We start from the raw sequence: 20,647 nt of genomic DNA on the forward strand, positions 1-20,647 counted from the left end.
CCTTTATAAACAGGACCACGAAGCACAAATCTGGGAGAAGCAAAGGCAGCAATTCAGCAACGTGCTTAAGCACAAGGGTTTTGGGGCTGGGTAGACCCAAGGGGAATTCTGGCTCTGCTTCCTTGCTGGGCAAATTCAGGAAAATCACATAACCTCTCAGAGCCTCAACTTTCTTAATCTGTAAAATGCAGATGATAAGGGTGTGTACCTCCCAGAGACACTGTGAAGAATAAATGGAGGAATAAGGCAGGTAATAGTGCTTACCCAGTGCTGGGCAAGTGGGGTGCGCTCAGTAAATGGTGGTGGAGGTTTCTGCTCGCGGCTGTTGGACTTTCATAATCTTGGATTTGGACTACAGAGATGGGCCCCAGGGGAACCGTTTCCCCACCCACCCTTACTCCAGGGGCGGCCTGGGGACTTGTCAGCGCCCAGACCCAAGCAGGAGGACAGAGAATGTACCTCCCTTGGTGGGGGCCATGGACAGACTGATGGGGTGCTTGATGGGTTTTAGGTGCTCGTCCTGGCTGTGAAGCAGCTATTTCCAGAGTTTGAGTTCATGTGGTTGGTGGATGAAGCCAAGAAGAACCTGCCTTTGGAGCTGGATTTCCTCAACGAGGGGAGGAACGCCGAGAAAGTGGCCCAAATGCTCAAACACTTTGACTTCTTAAAGGTAGGAGGTCAGGGCCATGGGGCCCTGGTGGTCGGGCGGAAGAGGGCAGGGGAAAACTGGTCCCAACCCTGAGCATCCCGCCTTGCAAGACATGAGCGGGGACATCTCCTTCCTGAGTCTTCTCTCTGAGGGTGACTGATTTGTCCCTGGTGATGCACATTAAAGCCCTTGAAGGCAAAGTTATTGATACAAATTAGCAAAGGGGATTGTCGACTTTTTTTTTTTTTTTTTTAAATATATATTTTTTCTGTGTTTTTTTTTTTTTTTTTTAATTTTTTTTAAATTTATTTTATTTATGGCTGTGTTGGGTCTTCGTTTCTGTGCGAGGGCTTTCTCCAGTTGTGGCAAGCGGGGGCCACTCTTCATCGCGGTGCGCGGGCCTCTTGCTATCGCGGCCTCTCCTGTTGCGGAGCACAGGCTCCAGACGCGCAGGCTCAGTAGTTGTGGCACACGGGCTTAGTTGCTCCGTGGCATGTGGGATCTTCCCAGACCAGGGCTCGAACCCGTGTCCCCTGCATTGGCAGGCGGATTCTCAACCACTGCGCCACCAGGGAAGCCGATTGTCGACTTTTTGAACAAATATTTTTTTATTGAATGACCTACAGTTGCAAGACCTTGAGCACCCTGAGAAACAGAGACCATGTTTATACTGTACTTCTGCTATCCGGATTGATTAATAGAGATGGGGAGACTGAGGGTGCATCTACCCTAGCTGCCTGAGAGTCCTAAAGCTTGGTTCACGGGAGGAAGACCTACAACTGTGATGATCAGTGTGGCGTCTTGATACGCTGATTTGGTGGAAGGTGTAGCCACTGGCAAAGTTCAGCTTTTTGAGTGAGTTGTGGGTCAGGTCTGTCAAGATGCCCCCAGTGTGCTTGACTGGCTTTTCCTTAAACAGCCCTACAAGGCAAATGCCATTATTTGTACAGACCCTCTTGCTTGGGCAAATCCAGATGATCTGGTAACATTGCCCCAGCCTTGAGCTTCAAACTACCAATTCAATGAAAACTTGGCTTTCTAATGCAAGTAATAATATTAACTAATTAGAATAATGCTGTGGGATCTGAATTATGCTTCCACTTACATATTCCTTTTCTTTCATTCCATTATTCCACATTTATTGAGCATTTTCTGAGCCTGTTACTGTGCTAGGATCTGGAGGGTACCTAGATGAGTAAGAGATGGTTGGCTCCTGCCTGGGAAGACTTCCCGTCTAGTGGGGGACAAACACACAACATGTTGTTATCGTACAGGTTGGTTAGCACTATGCCAGAGACTGATCTTTGTTTCTGTGGATGCCCAAGAGGAAGTACTTAATTCCACCCAGATAAGGAGCTCAGAGGGGGCTTCCAAGACGTGTTGATTGTACAAAGGGATGGGCAATGTTTACTGAATGTTTCTTCTGTGGCACTGAACACTATGCTGATACTAGGACACTGAATCCTTCCAACAACCATCATCCCATTTTACAGATGGTAGTCTTAGAGGAGAGGAGTTAGGGTACAAACAGGATTTTCTGACTTCAACTCTGAGGCTCGTCTAAGGACATTCTGTTGCCTCTTAGCCGGCAGGGGTGGTCCTCCGCTCCAAGCAGAACCGTCTCCTCCACTGTTCCCATGGAAACAGCAAAATCATCCCCTGGCTGGGGCCAACTAGCATCTGTCAGACCAAGACATGTAATAATAATAATAATAACACAAATTTTTGAAACGAGGATGCCAAATGGGTAAATAATTAGTGTAATGATTTGACCTGCTGCTTCTAAAACCCTCACACCATTCCTAAGACAATGTTAGAATTAAGGCTCCTGAGTAATTAATTTTCTCTAAACACATAACAAGTGGGAAGCAAATTTTGCGTTGCGAACCCAGTTCAGCTCTTAAAACAGGAGATAGATTGCTTTTGCACACTGGCACCCCATCACAACATCTGTGCATAATTAAGCCTCAGCAAAGAGTTTACCTCTCGGTGTGTGAGGCCTCTTCCAGTGGGGTTTAATAACCTCAGCCCTGCGCTATAAATCTCTGAGCCTCAGACAGGCACTGAATGCAAATGTGGTGTCGGGGAGACGGGGAGAAGGCGAGGGGGCAGCCGGCCTAACGGTCAGACCAGGGCATTTGTAGATCTGGCATCAGCGTGTGTGTATGCTGTGGGGAGGGGACAGGACAAGCAGTGAGGTTTGTGACTGACCTTGGGGACAACTGGGACAAGATAGAGGGAGAAGCCTTACAACCACAGGGTTTGGGACTGGAAGGGATGAGGGTGTGTCTGTATATGTGGAGGTGGGGGGCCTGGTGGGGGGTTGTCTCTTGAGCAGGGGCCACACCAGGGCTTTTTAGTGCTAAGTAAGGGGCCTGGGACACTCCAGAAACTGTGGGCGAACGCTGAGGAGATGAGCATGCATTTGGTGAAACACCATAACTTCCTAAGACTCTCAAAGCTTAAGAAGCGCTGATGTGTAATAATTAGTGTCAGTTAATATTTTTTACATGCCTATGCTGTGTTAGACACTTTTAAAGTGCTTTATGTATATTTACTCTTTAATCCTTATACAGCCCCACAAGGGAAATGCCATTATTAGCTCCATGTCAGCAGCGGGGAAGCTGAGGCCCAGAGAGATGAAGCCACTTGCCCAAGGTTACACGGTTTCCTGGTAAGGGACAGAGGCAGCCTGGCCCCAAGCCTGCATGTTAAACCTCTGAGCTCTTCTCCCTCTATAATAATTTATGGGCAGATCTGAGTTATGCTGAACTGTCTGTTGCATTAGCTCTCAGCCCTGGTTGTGTTTCAGAACCAGTGAAATTCTACGTGGCTGTCATATGGCAGCTGCCGTGTTGAGCTCCAGGACCTCACACGTGCTAGTAGGAAGTAAGGAGCGTCGCTTTCCTTGTAACTGTCGTCACCCTTTTACAGTGAGGGAACTGGCACTCAGAGAGGTTATAAAACTCACCCAAGTCACACAGCTTGGAGGTGGCAGAGCAGGGGCTCCAGCCTGACAGTCTGACTTCAGGTCTATGCTCTGCTCCACTGGGCTCGGCTAATGGGACGACTGTGGCCCTGGATGACGGGGGCTGGCCCGGACAAGCCGGGTGTGCTGACCAAGCACAGGAACAAAGAGGAAGCACAGGCCAGTTAATGAGGCTGAGGCCAGGGTTTGGGGCTGGAACTTTCCATAATCTGTGCCCTCCTTCCGAGGGTCAGGATTGGCTCTGGTGTGGGGGCAGGCAGAGCCTACAGGAGTGGGGCCTCAGCTCTGTGGTGAGGAGTTTAGACGCCAGACCCAGAGGTCCTGATGGCCTCCGTGGGGTCAGCAGTCACCCTGGCCAGGAGCCTCTCGGGGTTTATTTTTGTTTGGGCAGGGGACAGCGTGGTTCTTATCGCCTCTTTAAAAATTTTCTCTTTCATTTTCCATTCCTTGATGGAAGAAACTGAGGAAGGAATGGTGGTGAAACATTGCTGTTGGGGTGAAGTAAATTTCACCTTACAGCCCCAGAACCTCCTGCTCACATGATGATTTAGGGGCGAGTCACTTGACCTTGTGTCCCCTGTCAAGCCAAGTTTCTTCTAATTGAGCAGGAAGCGCATTTGCATTTTGCAGTCATTTCCATGTTACATTCATCCAGGGGCAACTGCAGCCCTCCCTGAGCTCCCAGGACAGACCCTTCTGCCTCCCATTTTTTTGCTGTCTCTGCTGTTTCAGAGCTAAGCAGCTGAAGCAGGCGCACATTCCACTGGGAGACTGGGTTGGTTGCATCTGGGGGGAGACTGGGGGGAAAGGTGGAAGAGGGGGAACCCAGTACACCGGTGACCCTGACTAACAAGCCCAGGGAGTCTCCAGCTTTTGGGTTTTGTCTCTGGTCTGTGGCTCTTTCTTGGCTGTTTTCCCTGTTGCCCCAGGCGGGCATGGAGGCGGGGTCTGACCTCCAGTTTCCAGAGCCCCAGGCACCCACGGCCAAGCTTGGGTCCCAAACAAAGCAGGGGAAGGACTTAACCCCCAAATGTGTCCCTTTCATTTGGAAGCCACCGCCAACAGCAGCAAACTTGCACTCATATTTTTAAAGAGATTTTTTGAAAAATGCCAAGCGAGACTGAATTTTAAGTTCAAAGTAACATAGGGTCACAGATTTCTCTAATGGCCTAGATTTTCAAATGGCAAAAACTGCAGGAAAGGAGCAAACCAAAATGACACCTTGATTTCAGTAGGAACTTTTGTTCCAGGGAGCCCAGGGTGTTCACTTGTATGTATGGCACCTTTTGTCCCCAGAGCTCCTTATTGAGATGGAGCAGGAACAATCTCCTTTCTAATGAGGGAAACTGAGGCATGGAGGAGTTAAGGGTCTGGACTCAGACACAACAGTTGTTAGCAGAACCAGGAACAAGAAAGGTTTCTTGGCTTGAGGGCTGCTATCTTACTGCTAGGTGAGCTTTGGGGGTTGGGATGAGGGAAGTCCTTATTCCCCAAAACACTTGAATTAGGTGCCCTTGCTTCTTCATTTGAAAGTGGAATAAACCCATTAAGTTGTTGAGGAATCATGGCATGCTGAAATCCTGGTCATTCCTCCCTCCTGGCCATGGTGGGACTCATAGGTGTCACTCACTCACATGGCAGCCCAGCAGTCCTTGGTGCAGCCCAATCTCTTGGCTACTCCTGGGGAAATCTGTTCTCTTTTTGGCTGTTGGGTGTCCTTAGAGTCAGAGGGGGTTGGAGAGCATATCAGTTAGGAATGCATTTGTCTGCAGGTAACTGACAGCTCCATTCAGAGTGTCTTAAACAAAAAGGATGTATCTTCCTCACATAGCAAGAAGGCTTGTAGCAGTTGCCTGTTGATATTGTCTCAGTGGTTGACAGTATCAGAGCTGGCATCTCTGTGATTTTCTTAGACTTTTCCTCATGGTTATAAGATAGCTGCTGCAGCTCCAGGTATCACATTCACTCTCAAGGTAGGAAGAGAAGGGTAAGAAGAGTTGCAATATTTACAAACATCCCTTTTATTAAGAAAATAAAAACCTTCCTACACCCCCTAACAGACCTCCACTTATGTCTCATAAGCCAGAACTATGTCACATGGCCATAATTATTGCAAGGCAGGCAGGGAAAGTATTTAGTTTCCCCTGTCTCGGGGGAAGAGGAGGATTGGGAATAGGTATTGGGTTAGGCTTCAGCACTGCCTGCCACAGGAGGCTTGTAGGAAACAGGCATGAGAAAACTCATGACTTCTTGAAAAATTTATCACTCAGCAAAAATTCATTCATTCAATCATTCATACATATAATAACACCCATTGCACAGGTGAAGAAACTGAGGCAGAGGGTTTATATTCACATGAGGAGCCTGAAATAAGCCTGGTGTGACAGAGAAATAGCTTCTAACACCAACTCTGGCTCAGATATGAGAGGTTCCATGCATTTTCCCCTAAGTCCCAGTTTTAGTGTGGGCTCTTCATTGTGTCTGGAAGACGCTGAGGAGGGTGGGAAGCCCTTCTCTGGTCCCCAAGCAGAAGGGGTCACTAAAGGAGGCCTGGCGCCTCGCTGGTGGAGGCGGAACAGCCTACCCTTCTCTCTTGGCCTGCCTCCCGCTTCCCCCACCAATCCCTGCTGGGGGTGGGGCTTCCCTTCTGTTCCTGGGAGGAACGTGTGCTGATGTCTGGCTCATGTGCCCGTCTGCAGCCCTTGCCCGCAGCTTCCAGCCTCTTGCCTCCTTCTGACCTGCCCTTTCCTGTTCCAGGTCCCCCAGATCTACTGGGAGCTGTCCACCAAGCGGGTCCTTCTGATGGAGTTTGTGGACGGCGGGCAGGTCAACGACAGAGACTACATGGAGAGGAACAAGATTGACGTCAATGAGGTAAGGTCAAGGGTGCTTGGCTGCTGGCGAGGGACGCGGGCTTGGGCGGGGCTGCCTAGTAAGGGCAGGTGTGTCTGGGTGAGGTCTCACGGCCTTGAAGTGGGGCCTGTTGTCTGAAGAATTATAACATCTCTGAGCACAAAGCAGCCTTCCAGGTCCTCTATGGCGGCTCTCTGCCCATCTCCTAGAGCTGGGGTTGGCAGCAGGCAGCGGGGTGGGGCACGTGCTGAGCCCCACCTGCCCCCCCCAGCAGCTCCTGCCTGGACAGGGGATTACCATCTGTCTTCTTGTGCCATCTGAGCCCCGCAGTGCAGAGAAACTGAAGAACAGTGGTGCAAATCCATGGGACTTAATCCTCTGCCCTGCGGGCCCTGGACGCACCTCCTCCCTCTTCCTGCCCTCCCCAGATCTCCAGGTATCAGGCCAAAGGGGCTCAGCAGTAGCCAGCTAGTGGCCTAGAGTGAAAAAAAGAGGGGCTTCTGTCTCCCGCCTGCCACCTGATTGGCCTCAGAGAAAGCTGACCGGTGGGCTGGGACCTGTACCCCATTTTCTTCTTCTTGGTCACCATGGGGTCCCACAGGTAGGGATGGGGTTGTCCTTTTTCCACCAGCGTTCATCATTTTTTAGTCCCTACTCTGTGCTAGGTGTGAGGGTTCAGAGAGGAACTAGACACAATTCCCTTTGTCAAGGAGTTCCCAGCCTAGCATTGGAGTCAGACACACAACTCTATCCTTATAGCCATCTCTCAGGCAACGCAACGAGGGGTGAGCCAGTCCCCAGGGAGCCACAAGGAAGAAGTGCTCACCTCTGCCCCAGGCCGGCTTCCCCAGCAGGATGAGCGGGAATTTGCCAGGGGTGTGTGTGTGTGTGTGTGTGTGTGTGTGTGTGTGTGTGTGTGTGTCGGGGTGGAGGAGTTGGGGACGCAGAGGTGGTACTGCAAAGAAGGGTAAAGGAGTGGTGAGGTTTTGCAGGGCTGCAGGCAGATGGTGAAGGCCTTGGGCATGACCCCGAGGTACTGGGGAGTCACTGAAGGGTGAGGAGTGCAGTGACGTGACCATTCTGGCTGGTGGGAGAAAGGAAGGAAGGAAAGGGACCAGACCCAGTAGAAGTGAATGCTCTTGGCTACTCCCTCTCGGGCAGCACACGAAGATGAGCCTGGGGTCCCAGTGGTGGCCCAGAGGAAAAAGCTATACTTTGGCTCAGCAGACGAGCCAGTGGGAACGGCAGGAGAGTGTGCAGATTGTGAGCCCAGGCCTTGGGTGCCTGTGTGGCCTCTGCAATGCGGACGATGATAGCCTTACTTCTAAGAAGGTTGGGAGGACCTCAAGAGTTAGTGCACAACAGTGCTTAGAACGGTGCCTGGTGTATGCTGAGCACTCCAAAATGGCAGCAGGACTGTTGTTTTCACTCTTTTCTTTGGGCTCTGGCCTTTCCTTCCTCCTCCTTTATCTCCTTTTACGGTTAATGTTTGCTGAATGCCTGACTCCCTGTGCCAGGCCCTTTCCTCCATAATAAACTCAGGAAGGAGGTCTTATTGTCTCCATTTTGCAGATGAGGAATCAGAGATTCAGAGAAGGAAGGTAACTTGCCCAAGGTCACACAGCTAGTAGAGCTAGGATTGAAACCCAAGTCTCTCTGACTCCAGTACTCCTCTTAGTTCGTAAAAGGAGGGCCTGCAGCAGAGGGTATGGAGCTGCTGCCAGGAGCATGTTTAGCCACAGCTGGCCTTGGATGCTGGGGACAGCTATTGTCCCCTGACTTAGGGAACAGTGCTCCCAGAACCCTTCAGGGGCCTCTGGATGGGTGGGGAGGCTGGGTGGGCCTCTCTACTCCCTACCCTGCTTCACCCAGGGCAGCTCTGCCATCGCCTGAGTTGCCTATTGGGCTCTTTTGGAAGAGATTTGCTGCTCGGGGGCTGGGGGCAGGGGGAGGATGAGAAAACTACTGTTCCAATTCAGGGGACGCTCAGAGAGATAGCAAATGTCTTTCCCGAGGTCACCTGGCAGTAGCACAACTTGGGGCTTCTGACTCTGTTTCCCTCACTGTTGGCTAGGGGGTGTCTGGGCAGAGCTTCCTGCAGAGGAGGGAGTGGTAAGACCTGCTTGCCCATCTCTTCCTCTGTTGGTTGGGGTGGGGGTATGTCCCTGCATCTAGCCAGGGATCCTTTGTCCTTTGTCCACCAGGACTCTTGAGTACAAAGTCTTTGGCGCCAGTGAGGAGGGGAAGGGAGGGGAGGAGAGAGGAGGGGAGGGGAGGTCACCTCTTGTTTATCCTGAACAGTCTTAAAGGGGAGCAGGGTCTCTCTGCCTGCTGATCAGGAAAGACTCCAGGGGCCTCAGGTTACTGGCATTTAGTTACTGCCAGCTGCGGTGGGCTTTTCATGCCAGCAGCACCCCTAAATTCATTAATCTCTTTGGATCCAGTGAACCCAGGGCTGTAATGGCATTTAATCAGGCAGCTTTGATTTTCAAAGACAAGTGCAGACAAAGATGTGCTCTGGTGTAGTTGCTTGCTCTTGGCTGAGTGAGGTACCTGGGAGGAGGTTGGAGGTGGCTGGTGGTAGCTGGGGCTGGGTGATGCCATCTGAGGGCCTGGGTTCATCTGCTCCTGCTTCCAACCCTCTTGAACCAGCTTTGCAGATAAGGCCAGCGTTCTGCGCAGAGCAGACCCTTGGTGGACATCCTATGAATTAGCAAACAGATTAAGCCAGTCTCATGCCCTGGATTGGCCTCTATGAGGCAGGGCTGGGGTAGAGTGTTGGTTTTTGTTTCCGTGGACATACAGAGTCGGGCAGGCTGATATCAGAGTAGTTTGGGAAAAACAATAGCAATAATTATTATAAGCAACTTATATGTACCAAGCATGTGACAAATATAATCTCTACTCCTTACAGATGTCCTCCAAGGATATATCGTTAACCCCATTTATAGATGAGAAAGGTGAAGCTCAGAGAGGTTAAACAATTTGCCCAACATCACACAGCTAGCAGGGGCAGAGTCAGGAGTCAAACCCAGGTCTGCATGACTTCAAAGTCCTTGCTCCTCCACCTTCTCTGTCTCCCTCCCAGGGATTTGCCTGGGGCTGCAGTGGATCCTGGGGCCACCTGGTTGACAGCCATGCCAGTAACTCCTCGAAGAAGGAGTTGGAATACTGACAGAAGTTTTGCCCAGCTCCCAGGGCACCATCTAAATGCAGCCCTTCTCTCTCTAGCTTACATCAAGTTCATATTACAAACGTTATTCCATTTTCTAGAGATGTTGTGAGGACTAGATGAGCCCTCCTAGCACAGCTCCTGGCGAGTGGCTAGAACTCTGAACTGGTAGCTAGTTGATGGTTGTTGCTGTTTTCATTATTATTATCATCACTGGGCCCTGCCCTTTCCTCCGTCACCTCCTTTGACCATTAACGTTTACTGACTGCCTGACTCTAGGTGCCAGGCCCGGTCTGCATTACAAACTTAGGAGGGAGGTCTTTTCTCTGTTTTGCAGATGAAGAATCAGAGACTCAGAGAGGGAAGGTAACTTACTTGAGGTCCCAGATCTTCATGGTACACCTCAGTGAGTTTTCATATGGATATACCATGTACTCACCAGCCAGATAAAGGGACAAACCATTTCTAGCCCCCTGGCAGGCCCCCTCCTGCGCCCTCCCAGTTGATACCCTCACCCCCACCAGAGCTTCCGCTATTCTGACTTCTGTCACCATAGATCACCTTCTCCCTTACTGAATTTCATGTCAATGGCATCATACCATATAGTAATTTAGGCCTGGCATCTTTGTCCTCAATTGGCTGTGGGTCTTTTCTGGAAGCTCTATTCTCTTCCATTGGTCTGTTGGTCTGTCCTTGCAATAATAACCATACTGTCTTAATTCCTTATTTCCTTAATATCCTGCCCCTGGCTTCTAGGGTTTGCATGACCTGGGAGCCTCCTTGGTAGTATTCTGAAATGATGTCATTAAATACTTCCACAGGAACCTCAGGCTGGGCAGTGGGCGCTGGGCCACGTGCTCTACTGTGCCGTTGCTGACCATCGGTGAGGTTGGGAGACTAGGGACAGGCCCTACTGTGCAGAAATTAACCTGTTATGGCTCTTACCAACCAACCTCAAAGCCACAGGCCTCATGGAAGACTAGTGGTGTGTGTGTGCATGTGTGTGTGTGTGTGTGCATGTGTGTGCGTGTGTGTGTGTGTGTGTGTGTGTGTGTGTATGTGTAGCATGAAAGACTCCACATGACTGAAAGTTTCTAAAAAAATTCTGAGGTTCTAAAACCTCAGTCTAGGACTGTGGGACTGAGTGGGCCTGTCCCTGGAGTGACTCTCCCTCCTGAGGACAGCCTGGCTGTGAGTGTTGCTTGGGGAGGGAAATACAGGGGACAGATAGGAGTGACAAGGGGCAAAGATCGCACCGCAAATCCTGGGGGAGAAGATAGTTAGTGGCATCTTGGCTGCTACAAGTTGTTGACTCAGCTGGAAGATGGGGCTCAGCAGGAAGTGGCTCTAGAAGGAATTGTTCCCGAGGGTGCGGAGGGCTCTAGACCCCTCCAAACACTTGTTAGTCATCCCCACTCCACTTTGAAGAGGCCTCCTCACCCCGCAGCGTCCCAGCCCAGTTGGGCTAGTATGTGAGGACCTGAAGACCAGTCCAAGTGGCCAGTTCCCCATAGACTCAGGTAGGGAAACACCAGTTTAGGAGACAAGAGACCTGGGTTCAAGCTCCATCTCTGCCAGTGGCCCACTGTGTGACCTTGGACACATCACTCCCCTCCTCTGGGCCTCAATTTTCTTACCGAAGGCGTTGGGTTAGCTGGACTCTAAGGGTCTGTCCTGCTTGGATACTTTACAGAACAGCGACTCTTGGCTTGCTTGGAGATAAGACTTGAATGCGGATTCCTGGGCCCCACCCCAAACTTACTTATCAGAATCTGGGGTGGGAAGGGTTGCAAGAATCTGCATTTTAACAAACCCTCCAGGTGGTTCAGGCACTCACTGGAGTTCAGGAACCACCTGCCACAAGACCAGGGGGTCCCTGGCTGCCCCAGGTGAGCCCACAAGCCTCACCTCCACTGTTCTGCACGTCCAGGCCCTGCCCGGGTGTGTTGTCTGGCCAGGGAGCACGGAGCCTGGGGAGCCAGCAGCCTGCAGGGGCCCTCGTTTGTCTGTGCTCTGAGCCCAGAAGCAGCATATTATTGAGGGCCTGACCTGGTGATCATATTTGCCAGTCACTTTAAGAGCTGGTGACAGTGACTGTCATTGATTTCATTAAGAATAAAGGTCGTGCAGGAGCACGCTTTCCTGGGCTGAATGGAGCCTCCTTAAGCCACAGGACGACTATTGATTGCAGGACCTTTATCGAAGGTTAATTGGATTTCAGTGAGTGTGTGTTTAAGACCCCACATGGGCTGAGGCCCAATTGAATTTGTGTGAAATTAGCTGGGAGAAAGGTGACAAAGTCCGGAGCTGGGGTTGGGTGAGACAGGGACTGGAGGCCTGGTGGGCAGCATCTGCAGCCTGTGAAGGACGGGTTGGGTGCAGGGATGTCGGGCTTGCAAGAGACGCCAGTCTGTCCATCCCGGGGGCCCGGGAGCCTGCTGGGGAGAGAAGGCCGGGTGCTCCGCAGTGGTCATTATGTGGACTTTGACCGAGTCCTCTGTCCCCATGATGGCCCTCTGGTCTGTGGTGTGGCTTGTAGAGCCTGTCTTTTTACCACTCCAGAGAGTAAATCTTGTCTTCCGTAAGGATCTGAAGGGGATCTGGAGGTTTAGCTCTTGCTCTGGACTCCCAACCCATGTATCGGAGGTGCCAGGGCCCGAGTTGCTGGCCTCTCTAGGCTCCGAGACAGCAAACATCAAGTTCCCCCACTGTCGGCTTAGGGTGCCCTGTCGTCTAGCCTGCTGAGCCATTTTTCAGTAGCTGTCTGCTCCCCTCTGGCAAACACAGCCTGGCTAATCTCTTTGTGTGCTGTTTTTGGCCATTTTACTCTCTGTTGCAGTGGGGTCTCGGCCTTATTTGTTGCTTTTAGAGTCATTTTAGCGGGGCTGGTGAGGGAATGCAGTCAGTGCCTGGGTTCCATCTGCTATGTGTAGCCAGCCGCCCTTGCCATGTTTCTTCTTTCCAGTCGTTTTTCTACTCCGTGTCACTGGAGAAGCAGTGAAAGCATCTCAAACGCGTCTTTCAGCAGACGCTTCTTGAGCACCTACTAGGTGCAGGCCCCTCGTGTCAGTGCCATAGGAGAGGTGTGAACAGAGCGTGGGACAAGTGGGCTGGTCAGGCGTCACCGAGGCTGCGTGTATGATGGGAGGGGCAGAGGGTTCAAAGTCGGGCCACCTGGGGTTGTGTGTAGCTCTGCCATTTATTGGCCAGGTACCCTTGGGTAAGTTACTTAAACTCCGAGTCTGAGTTTCCTCATCTGTACAGTTGGAGTGATAACCATACTTCCTTCACAGGGTCGTTGTGTGGCTTTGCAGGCTGTGAAGTTCTGTTAAAACAAAAAAAAAGTCCTTTATAATTCATGAGGTTATTAGTCACAGAGGCATGTCTTCCTCCACAGAATCTCCAAGAATCTTCTTGCTCCTCTCCTGTCCACCTACCTCTGTTGTCCACGAGTATGTAGACTCCGGGGTGATCAGTGGTCACTGACTGAGCAAATGGGCACCCCCTTTCCTATCTCTAAAAGCCACGCTGCCCAAGTGTTTCCTCTTGTCTCCCGACACCGGCTCGGATTGTGTAGGACATTTGCTTTGTGCTCAGCATCACCCACCACCTGGCGGGTCACTCTGGTTCGGTGCTGGAAGGCGCTCAGAAGACTAGGGAAGAGAAGCCAGAGGGGCACAAAGACCCCCGGGTTACTGAAATCACTAGAATGAAAACACCTCCTCCCATCGTCCACCCTCCGTACCTTCTCACACCAAATCTTGAGAAGCTTGGGGATGTTGGAGGGGTCCAGGTGCACAGATGGGTTCCTGGAGACTTATTTCCCCAACAGCAGGTGTGTCAGGAGTGGGGAACAGCGTCGCTTTGGAGTTGGCCTTCCTGGCTTCTGTTGCTGGCTCTGCTGTTTGCGAGCTGTGCCGCCTCGGTGGAGCTAATCACCCTTGGGAAGGCCCAGGTTCCTGCTGTAAAGTGGATACAAGAGAGGATCAGGGACTTCCCTGGCGGTCCAGTGGTTAAGATTCCACGCTTCCACCGCAGGAGGCACGGGTTTGATCCCTGGTTGGGAAACTAAGATCCCGCATGCTGTGTGGTGTGGCCAAAAAAAAAAAAAAAAAGTATTGTATTGTTTGATGATTGAAACATGAAGCAGCTGGTGCAGTGCCCACAGTCCATGCTCATCACAGGCTGTTTTGCTGGAATTCTAACCCCCGGCTCCCTCTGTGGTGCTGGCAGTAAAATATTAGCCAGAAGAAGGGGGAAATGTAGGGAAGAAACCCTTTGCTCATTTTCTTTATCCTCACCCAGGAAAGGTGGACGGATATGTGGACGTATTTCTTTGGAGCGAGTTGCTGCCCGAGGCAGGGATGTCAGAGATCAACACGTGTGTCTTCCAGTAGTCGTGGCCCCTGGGATCCACTCCCCGCCACTCTGGTAGCTGTGACCCTTTGAGCCTCACTGGCCAGGAGCCCTGAGGAGCCCTTATAGGCCTGTGGATACCCCATGCCCTGGCTCTCAGGTGCTGTCCCGGTTCAAGCCGAATCTAGAGAAGCTTTCACCAAGCTCCTAGAGGCTCCGAGATTAGAGAAACTCCCCCAGGTTCCTGTAATTAACCCGGCTCCTCTTTCTTCCTCATTACCGCACCCAACACCACGTGTGGCTGAAGAAGTTCCCACTGCCTTCACACTCAGGGACTTCATCTCAGCGTTTGCTGGTCCAAGATTGACCCGCTCTGTGAATGGGCAGCAGCGAGGGACCTGAGGCTTATACATCCCAGGGGTGGTTCCTGGGGGTGGGGTGGGCTGGAGAGTAAAACGCTCTAGGCAGTGGTCCGGTCTGGTCCTTGGGGCTGTGGTTCTGCCTCTAGAAGCCTGGGTGGACTCCAGGGGAGGGGCAAAGAGAGCTTGAATTATTAACCTCCTTATACTTAATATCGGGCTACTTGTGTGATTATTAATACCCTGCAACACCATCCTCCTGTTTCTTTCAGAGATCTGGACCTTGCTTCCTTGACACCCCCCAAGAACATTAATAGACTTTCCCTTGGGGGTGGGAATAAATTCATCCATGCAATTATAGGATAATTAAAGTACCTTCAGCCAATTCAAGTTTTGAGAAAAATCCAAAAATAACTCTTTGATTTAAATATTATTTACTAAATTAATTCTTTACTCAGACTTTTTATAGATTCCTGGGTTTTCCCCTGCCTACTGTTAGAACATAAAGGCATTGCGTAATTATGGAAATCACTTACGTGAGCGGCACATTCTTTTTACATGGAACAATTAAAGACTTGTCACTGATTTTTTTTTTTTTTTTTTTCTGAAAAGAGCTGTGGTATGGCTTTAGTTAACAGTGTATTTTTGGTTAGACAAACAGCTCTGGATTTCCCACTGCGACTCTCTTCTCCAAACGGAATGCTTTCTTGGTTGCCGTGGGGACCTGCAGAGGGTTTTGGTGCAGCTCCTGCCACCAGGAAGGAGCTTCCCAGTGAGTGGAGAGGCAGGAGGGGCTGGTGATTGAGAGCTTGTTCCCTGGAGTCAGGCCACCTGGGTTTGGATCCCGGTTTCACTAACTGCTGGCCAGGTGACCAAGCTTCCTCCTCCTTTTGTATCTCGCTTCCCTCACCTGTCTACTGCAGAGGTGGCTGTGAGTCCACGTAACGTACCTGGAATGGTGCGTGGCACAGAGCGTTAGCTGTTACCATTCTGAAAAGGTGGGATTGCTTTCCTTATGCAGATGCTGCCGTTAACAGGGCAAGGGGCAGCCTTAGAGGAACTGAACCGACATTTCTCCCAAGAAGGTATACAGATGGCCAAGGGGCACATGAAAAGGTGCTCGACATCACTAATTGTCAGGGAAATTCAAATAAAAACCACAGTGAGAGATCACCTCACACCTGTTAGAATGGCTGTCATCAAGAGGACAAGAGATAACGGTGTTGGTGAGGGTGTGGAGAAAAGGGAACCCCTGTGCGCTGTTGGTGGGAATGTAAATTGATACAGCCACTATGGAGAACAGTACGGAGGTTCCTTAAAACACTGAAAATAGACCTACCATATGATCCAGCATTTCCACTTCTGGGTATACGTCCGAAGGAAACGAAATCAATATTAAAAGGATACCTGAACTCCCATATTCATTGCAGCCTTATTTACAATTGTCTGTTCTTGAGGAGGAGACATAGCTAAGTATATGGAAGGGGTGGAGAGAGGGTTTTGTGCCCAGTGATGGCCTTAGGTTTCTCCTGGGACTCTCAGTGCCTCTGTGAGTAGGAAGGGGCTGGCTGCCTTTCTCTGGGCAAATTGGTTCTCAGAGACTATTTACTGCAACTCTGATAGATGTTAAGAAAAATTACCTAAAATTCAGAAAAAGGAGTGTGCGGTTTGTCCTTTCAAAGTCATTCTTGGGCATTGTTCAAGCAGCCTACCTGAGGAGTTTTTCATATCTAAGGGAATGTACTTTTGTTTGACTTTGCTATTGACAATTAATTAAGGGCTCAGACTGAAGTCATATGTCAACCTGTGGATCTTATCCAGTAGAGATGCAAATAATTTCTCCCTACTAGAAAAGATAACCCAGAAGGTTATGATTTCCTTATTGCCCAGTAGGCCAGTAACCAGTTTTGTATCTAATCTCAGAATCTTAGTCTCTTATTCCTGTTTAAATACCCATAAATACCCAGTCCCTCAAAATTCTCTTTGAACCAGCTCTACTTTCTTACTTGCTCCTTTACTGATGAGTTACATACACAGTGTTTGACATGTGTTCATTCTATATTTGTGTGAAAGTCAAGTTTTTAACTTTTCGAAAATTACTCTTTGATGGTGATAGTGGGTATATTTTTTTCCAGGTTTAAAGTAAGCTACCACATGACAGAAAGCAAACAAGCACATTTGTGTCGTAGAGTGTAGCAGATAAAGTGCCTTCCCACAAGCAATCACATTTTGACCTTGAATCTCGAGGTAGCTCTGTGAGGAAATAGAGTAGGTGGGGCTAGGCTCACCGAACAGCTCAGGGAACTTAGACCCAGATTGAGAAGGGAGGTGACTTGTCCCCCAGGTCACCCATGCCCACAGTGGCAGTGCCAACAGGGCCCCACAGTGAAGCCAGTGACATAGGCTGGTCCTCCCTCCTGTTTCTGCTTTCCACACTTGCCTATCCCGGTGAGATCTGGTTAAAATGAACATCAGGAACAGCCCGTAGAAGGAAAGACACCCAGGTAGGGGCCATTGGAAGAGGAGGGCTGCTCTGGTGGCTTTGCCTGCGTGTATATGGGCCGCAGTTGGCAGCCTCTTCTCCTCCTCCTATAGCAGCCGCTCGCTCCTCATGGGCCAAGGCTCCCCCAGCCTGAGTCCCCGGAGCCCTAGGGGCCACCTTTCAATGTAGTAACAGGGGGCCCGCAGTGACTAGCAATATTTCAGAAAGCTTAAGGGAGGTCATACATCTCCCCATGACAGGTCTGCCCAGACTAAATGAAATGTCATTGCTCTGCTTTTGGCTGGAATTCTGTCAGCTCTGTCTGGCTGCCCTGCTTATCTTGGGCTGATCAGGAGCCCTGATCGGACCTTATAGGCGTCCTTGACAAATAAAAATGAATTATTACTTAATAAATGCAATGGGTTTGGCAAATATGGCCTTTCAGAGCTCGTCTCCGTAGAGCTCCAAAGAGCCTAACAGGAGGGGTTCTCAGTGGTCCCGAGGTGGGGACCTGCTGGCTCATCCAGGACCAGCTCTGGCCGGGCCCCCTCTCCCAGGAAACAGAAAATGGTGGCCCTGGGGCACCCAACATCTCAGCCTGAGTCTGGGAACTTGACACAGGGTAAAGTTCCGTTCTTGATGCCCACAGACACTGAGTACTGGGCATTCCTTTCCCCCAAGAAAAATGTCAGGAGCGTGTGGTAGCAGGGCACAGGGCGACAGTCTTAAGTGTCAGGACTTTGGATAGCCTCTTTAACCCTGATTTCATCATTTCTTAAAAAGGTACAATGAAACCTAGTCTGCCGCCCTCCCAGGAATGTTATGAGGAATCAGGAGCACCTAGGAGAGGTTACTAGGTCCCGAGTCCCAATGATACTCTTATTTACCTGACAGTAGCCCGTGAGAGTGGCACTATTATTATTTCCATTTTGCTGAAGTTGAGAGTATGACTAACTTCTTTAAGGTCACAAAGTTCAATTGAGAAGTGCAGAAGTCGGCATGAGCCAGTATAGAATAGTGGTTACTGGAAGGCTGTGGGTCACACCTGGTTTGAATTCTGTCTCCACCTCTTTCCAGCCAGTTAGCTCTGGGTACATTAAACCTCGACGAGTCTCAGTTCCTAATCTGCAAAATGGGGATCATGATTGTACTTACTTTTAGGGCTTTTAATAAGGATGACAACTACTGTTACTAAAGTAGACTTATTCTTGATGATTTATTTGGAGGCCAATTATCATTGATTGGGATTCAGAGGAGACTAATGGGGTTAGGATAAGCATCAGAGGCCGGCACCTCAGCATCCCAGAAAAACGTGGAGAGACAAGGGTCTCACTCATGTTGAAGGCAGAGTCCTATACTCACATGTTTGTCCTGTTACAGGCAAGGGGATGAATAATAAAACCAGTCTATGATATGTAACTTAGGCCTCAATGAAGCTGTTTAACAAAATAGAGCCAGTTCCTGCCATCATATAGGAGCTTATGATAGCGGGCTAGGTGGTTGTTAATCAAATAATAGTACAAAAAGTGTGCTAGTGATAGAAAAGTGTGAGGGTGTATGGCAGGAGAACATCACTTAGTCTAGGAGGTCAGGGAAGGCTTCCCCAGGGAGGTGATGCTCAGTTGGGGTAGAAAGGAAGAGAGGAGTGAACCAGGTGAAGGGGAGATGAAGCAATGTTCCTGGAATATCATGTGCAAAGGCCCTGAGGTAGGAAGGCACAGAGACTATTAGAGAAGAGGAAGAGAACAAATAATGGCTGGAATGTCAGTGTGGTACAAGATGAGACCAGGGAGGGAGGCTGGGCCTGGTTGTACAGGACTTTGTAAACCAAGGAAAGGACTTGAGTCTTTATCTTAAGACCCTAATCCTATGTTCCCCATCCCACGGGCCCCAGCTCCTCTCCTCTAGCTGGGATATGTTTGTTAGTGACCATGGGGTCTAGCTGAGGCTGAGGGATGCCAAGGGCAGTGTGTGTCCTAGGGCGTCAGCTTCCTGGGTTAAGCATCTCTTTGTCCCGTGGAAACCCATCAGCAGACCATCTGTGGGTCCGGATCTGGCTCTGTTCAGCAGCTGTTCCCTAGTTGGGAAGAGGCTTTTAGCTTTAATAAAAAGGGAGTAGAGATAAGGAGGCTGCCTCGGCAGGGAGAGCAGCAGTGACAGGATGATTTAAACGGCCTCTCCAGTGTCATTTCTTCTATGCAGACATCATAAATCAGATTAGCATTGGGCTCTGGCAGGGAGGGGAGTAGGGAAAGGGGCCTGAAGGGAGAGGGGAGAAGGGCTTGTGATTCTGGGTCCTCCTGGGACTGGCCTGGAGCTGCTGGGGCAGCCCCAGAGGGTGATGGGGTCATCTATTCCTGATCCTCAGCCCCCTGGCCTTGTTCTTTGGAAAAGGGGCAGGTAGAGTGATCCCTACCCCCACCCAGCTTTCCAACCCATATTCAGCTTTGGGGGAAAAAATGAAGAGGGACTGATAGAAGAGAAAAACCAGGGAAGAGTGGAGGGGCAGGTGTGGGAGGTGGGTGTTACAGCCTTCAGAAAACCTAGAAGCAGCGGTTCTCCTACCTTGCCATCCATTAAAATCACCTTGGGCACTTAAAAAAATACTGATGCCTGGGTACCACCCCTAACATTTCTGAGTTCCAGCTGAATCTAATGTGCAGCTGAAGTTAGGAAAAGCTGGATGAGCGTTCAGCTTCTATCAAGAACTATGCAATCTCAAGCCATCCCTTCCACCGTGATTGCTCAGGCCTTCCTCTTGAGAGTGGCCAGGTTGAGGGGCCAGAGTAGAAATGTCTGAGGCATGTGGTAATGAGGTGCAACTCCCACCCACCTCCCTTCTCTTTCAGATCTCACGCCACCTGGGCAAGATGTACAGTGAGATGATCTTTGTCAACGGCTTCGTGCACTGTGACCCTCACCCAGGCAATGTGCTGGTGAGGAAGTGCCCGGGCACAGGAAAGGCGGAGATCGTCCTGTTGGACCATGGGCTTTACCAGGTAGGAGAGCCCTTTCCCCTCCAGGGTCTGGTCCTGCCTGGGCTCAGAGCCCGCTGAACTCCCCTATTGGCCACAGAAATGGGAAGCAGATAGCAAGGTAGCTGAAGAGGGCCCAGCCCTACCCCTAGAGCTGTTATTTTGTGGAAGTCAAGGTCATATGAGCTCTCCAAGCTCTTGGAGCGTCAGCTTCCTCCTAATAGAGTGAGAATGATAACACCTCCTTTAGAGGCAGCTGTGAGGGGTAGATGAGATTGTGCCTGGATGTGTGAGTGGACTTTGTCAGCTGCAAAAAAAACCTTTTTCCCAGGGAAGCCCAGGCCAGCCAGACCCTGGGAGGTGAGCTGCCCTTACATGAGCTGGACTTCAGGGGGAAGGGTAACTCAGCCCCAGTGAGGAGGTCATATGTAATGGGAAAGGGCGCAGGGAACTGATAGGGGTTGGATGGTCCTGACTATCCTCTGGAACTTGGGACACAGAGCTGGTTCCAGCGAGCCACGTGTTCCTGCCTGGAAGTTGAGAAGTTCAATGTCAATCCCAGGACCCAGGTCCTGTCTTGATTCCATGAGGCAGGTGGTCCTGGGGAGGTTTCCCCGATGGTCTCCTGCTCCTCCCCTCAGAGCCCTGATCCCACATCCCCAAATCTGGGCTTCCTTTGAAAGGCTCAGTGATGTTGGGCATGTTAGTTTAGGGTAGACACAGCCCCCAAGTGAACGATGGCCTAAACACAACAGATGTCTAATTGCCTGCTCACACACCAGTCTGGGGTGCGTGGAGGAGCCTGAAAGCAG

General features: G+C 50.5%; 1 protein-coding gene across 3 annotated transcripts in view; it reads left to right on the top strand.

Moving 5' to 3' along the window:
- The window catches only part of ADCK1 (aarF domain containing kinase 1), a 107,426-nt gene that overhangs the window by 78,936 nt on the left and 7,843 nt on the right, over positions 1 to 20,647 (top strand). For all 3 annotated transcript variants that reach the window (XM_059915801.1, XM_059915800.1, XM_059915802.1), the window contains exons 6-8: positions 512 to 670; positions 6,396 to 6,512; positions 19,710 to 19,859. In XM_059915801.1, the coding sequence (XP_059771784.1) occupies positions 512 to 670; positions 6,396 to 6,512; positions 19,710 to 19,859 (426 nt within the window). The remainder of the gene's footprint in view (positions 1 to 511; positions 671 to 6,395; positions 6,513 to 19,709; positions 19,860 to 20,647) is intronic.

This window comes from Balaenoptera ricei, chromosome 2 (genome assembly GCF_028023285.1).
Source record: "Balaenoptera ricei isolate mBalRic1 chromosome 2, mBalRic1.hap2, whole genome shotgun sequence".
Lineage (NCBI taxonomy): Eukaryota > Metazoa > Chordata > Mammalia > Artiodactyla > Balaenopteridae > Balaenoptera > Balaenoptera ricei.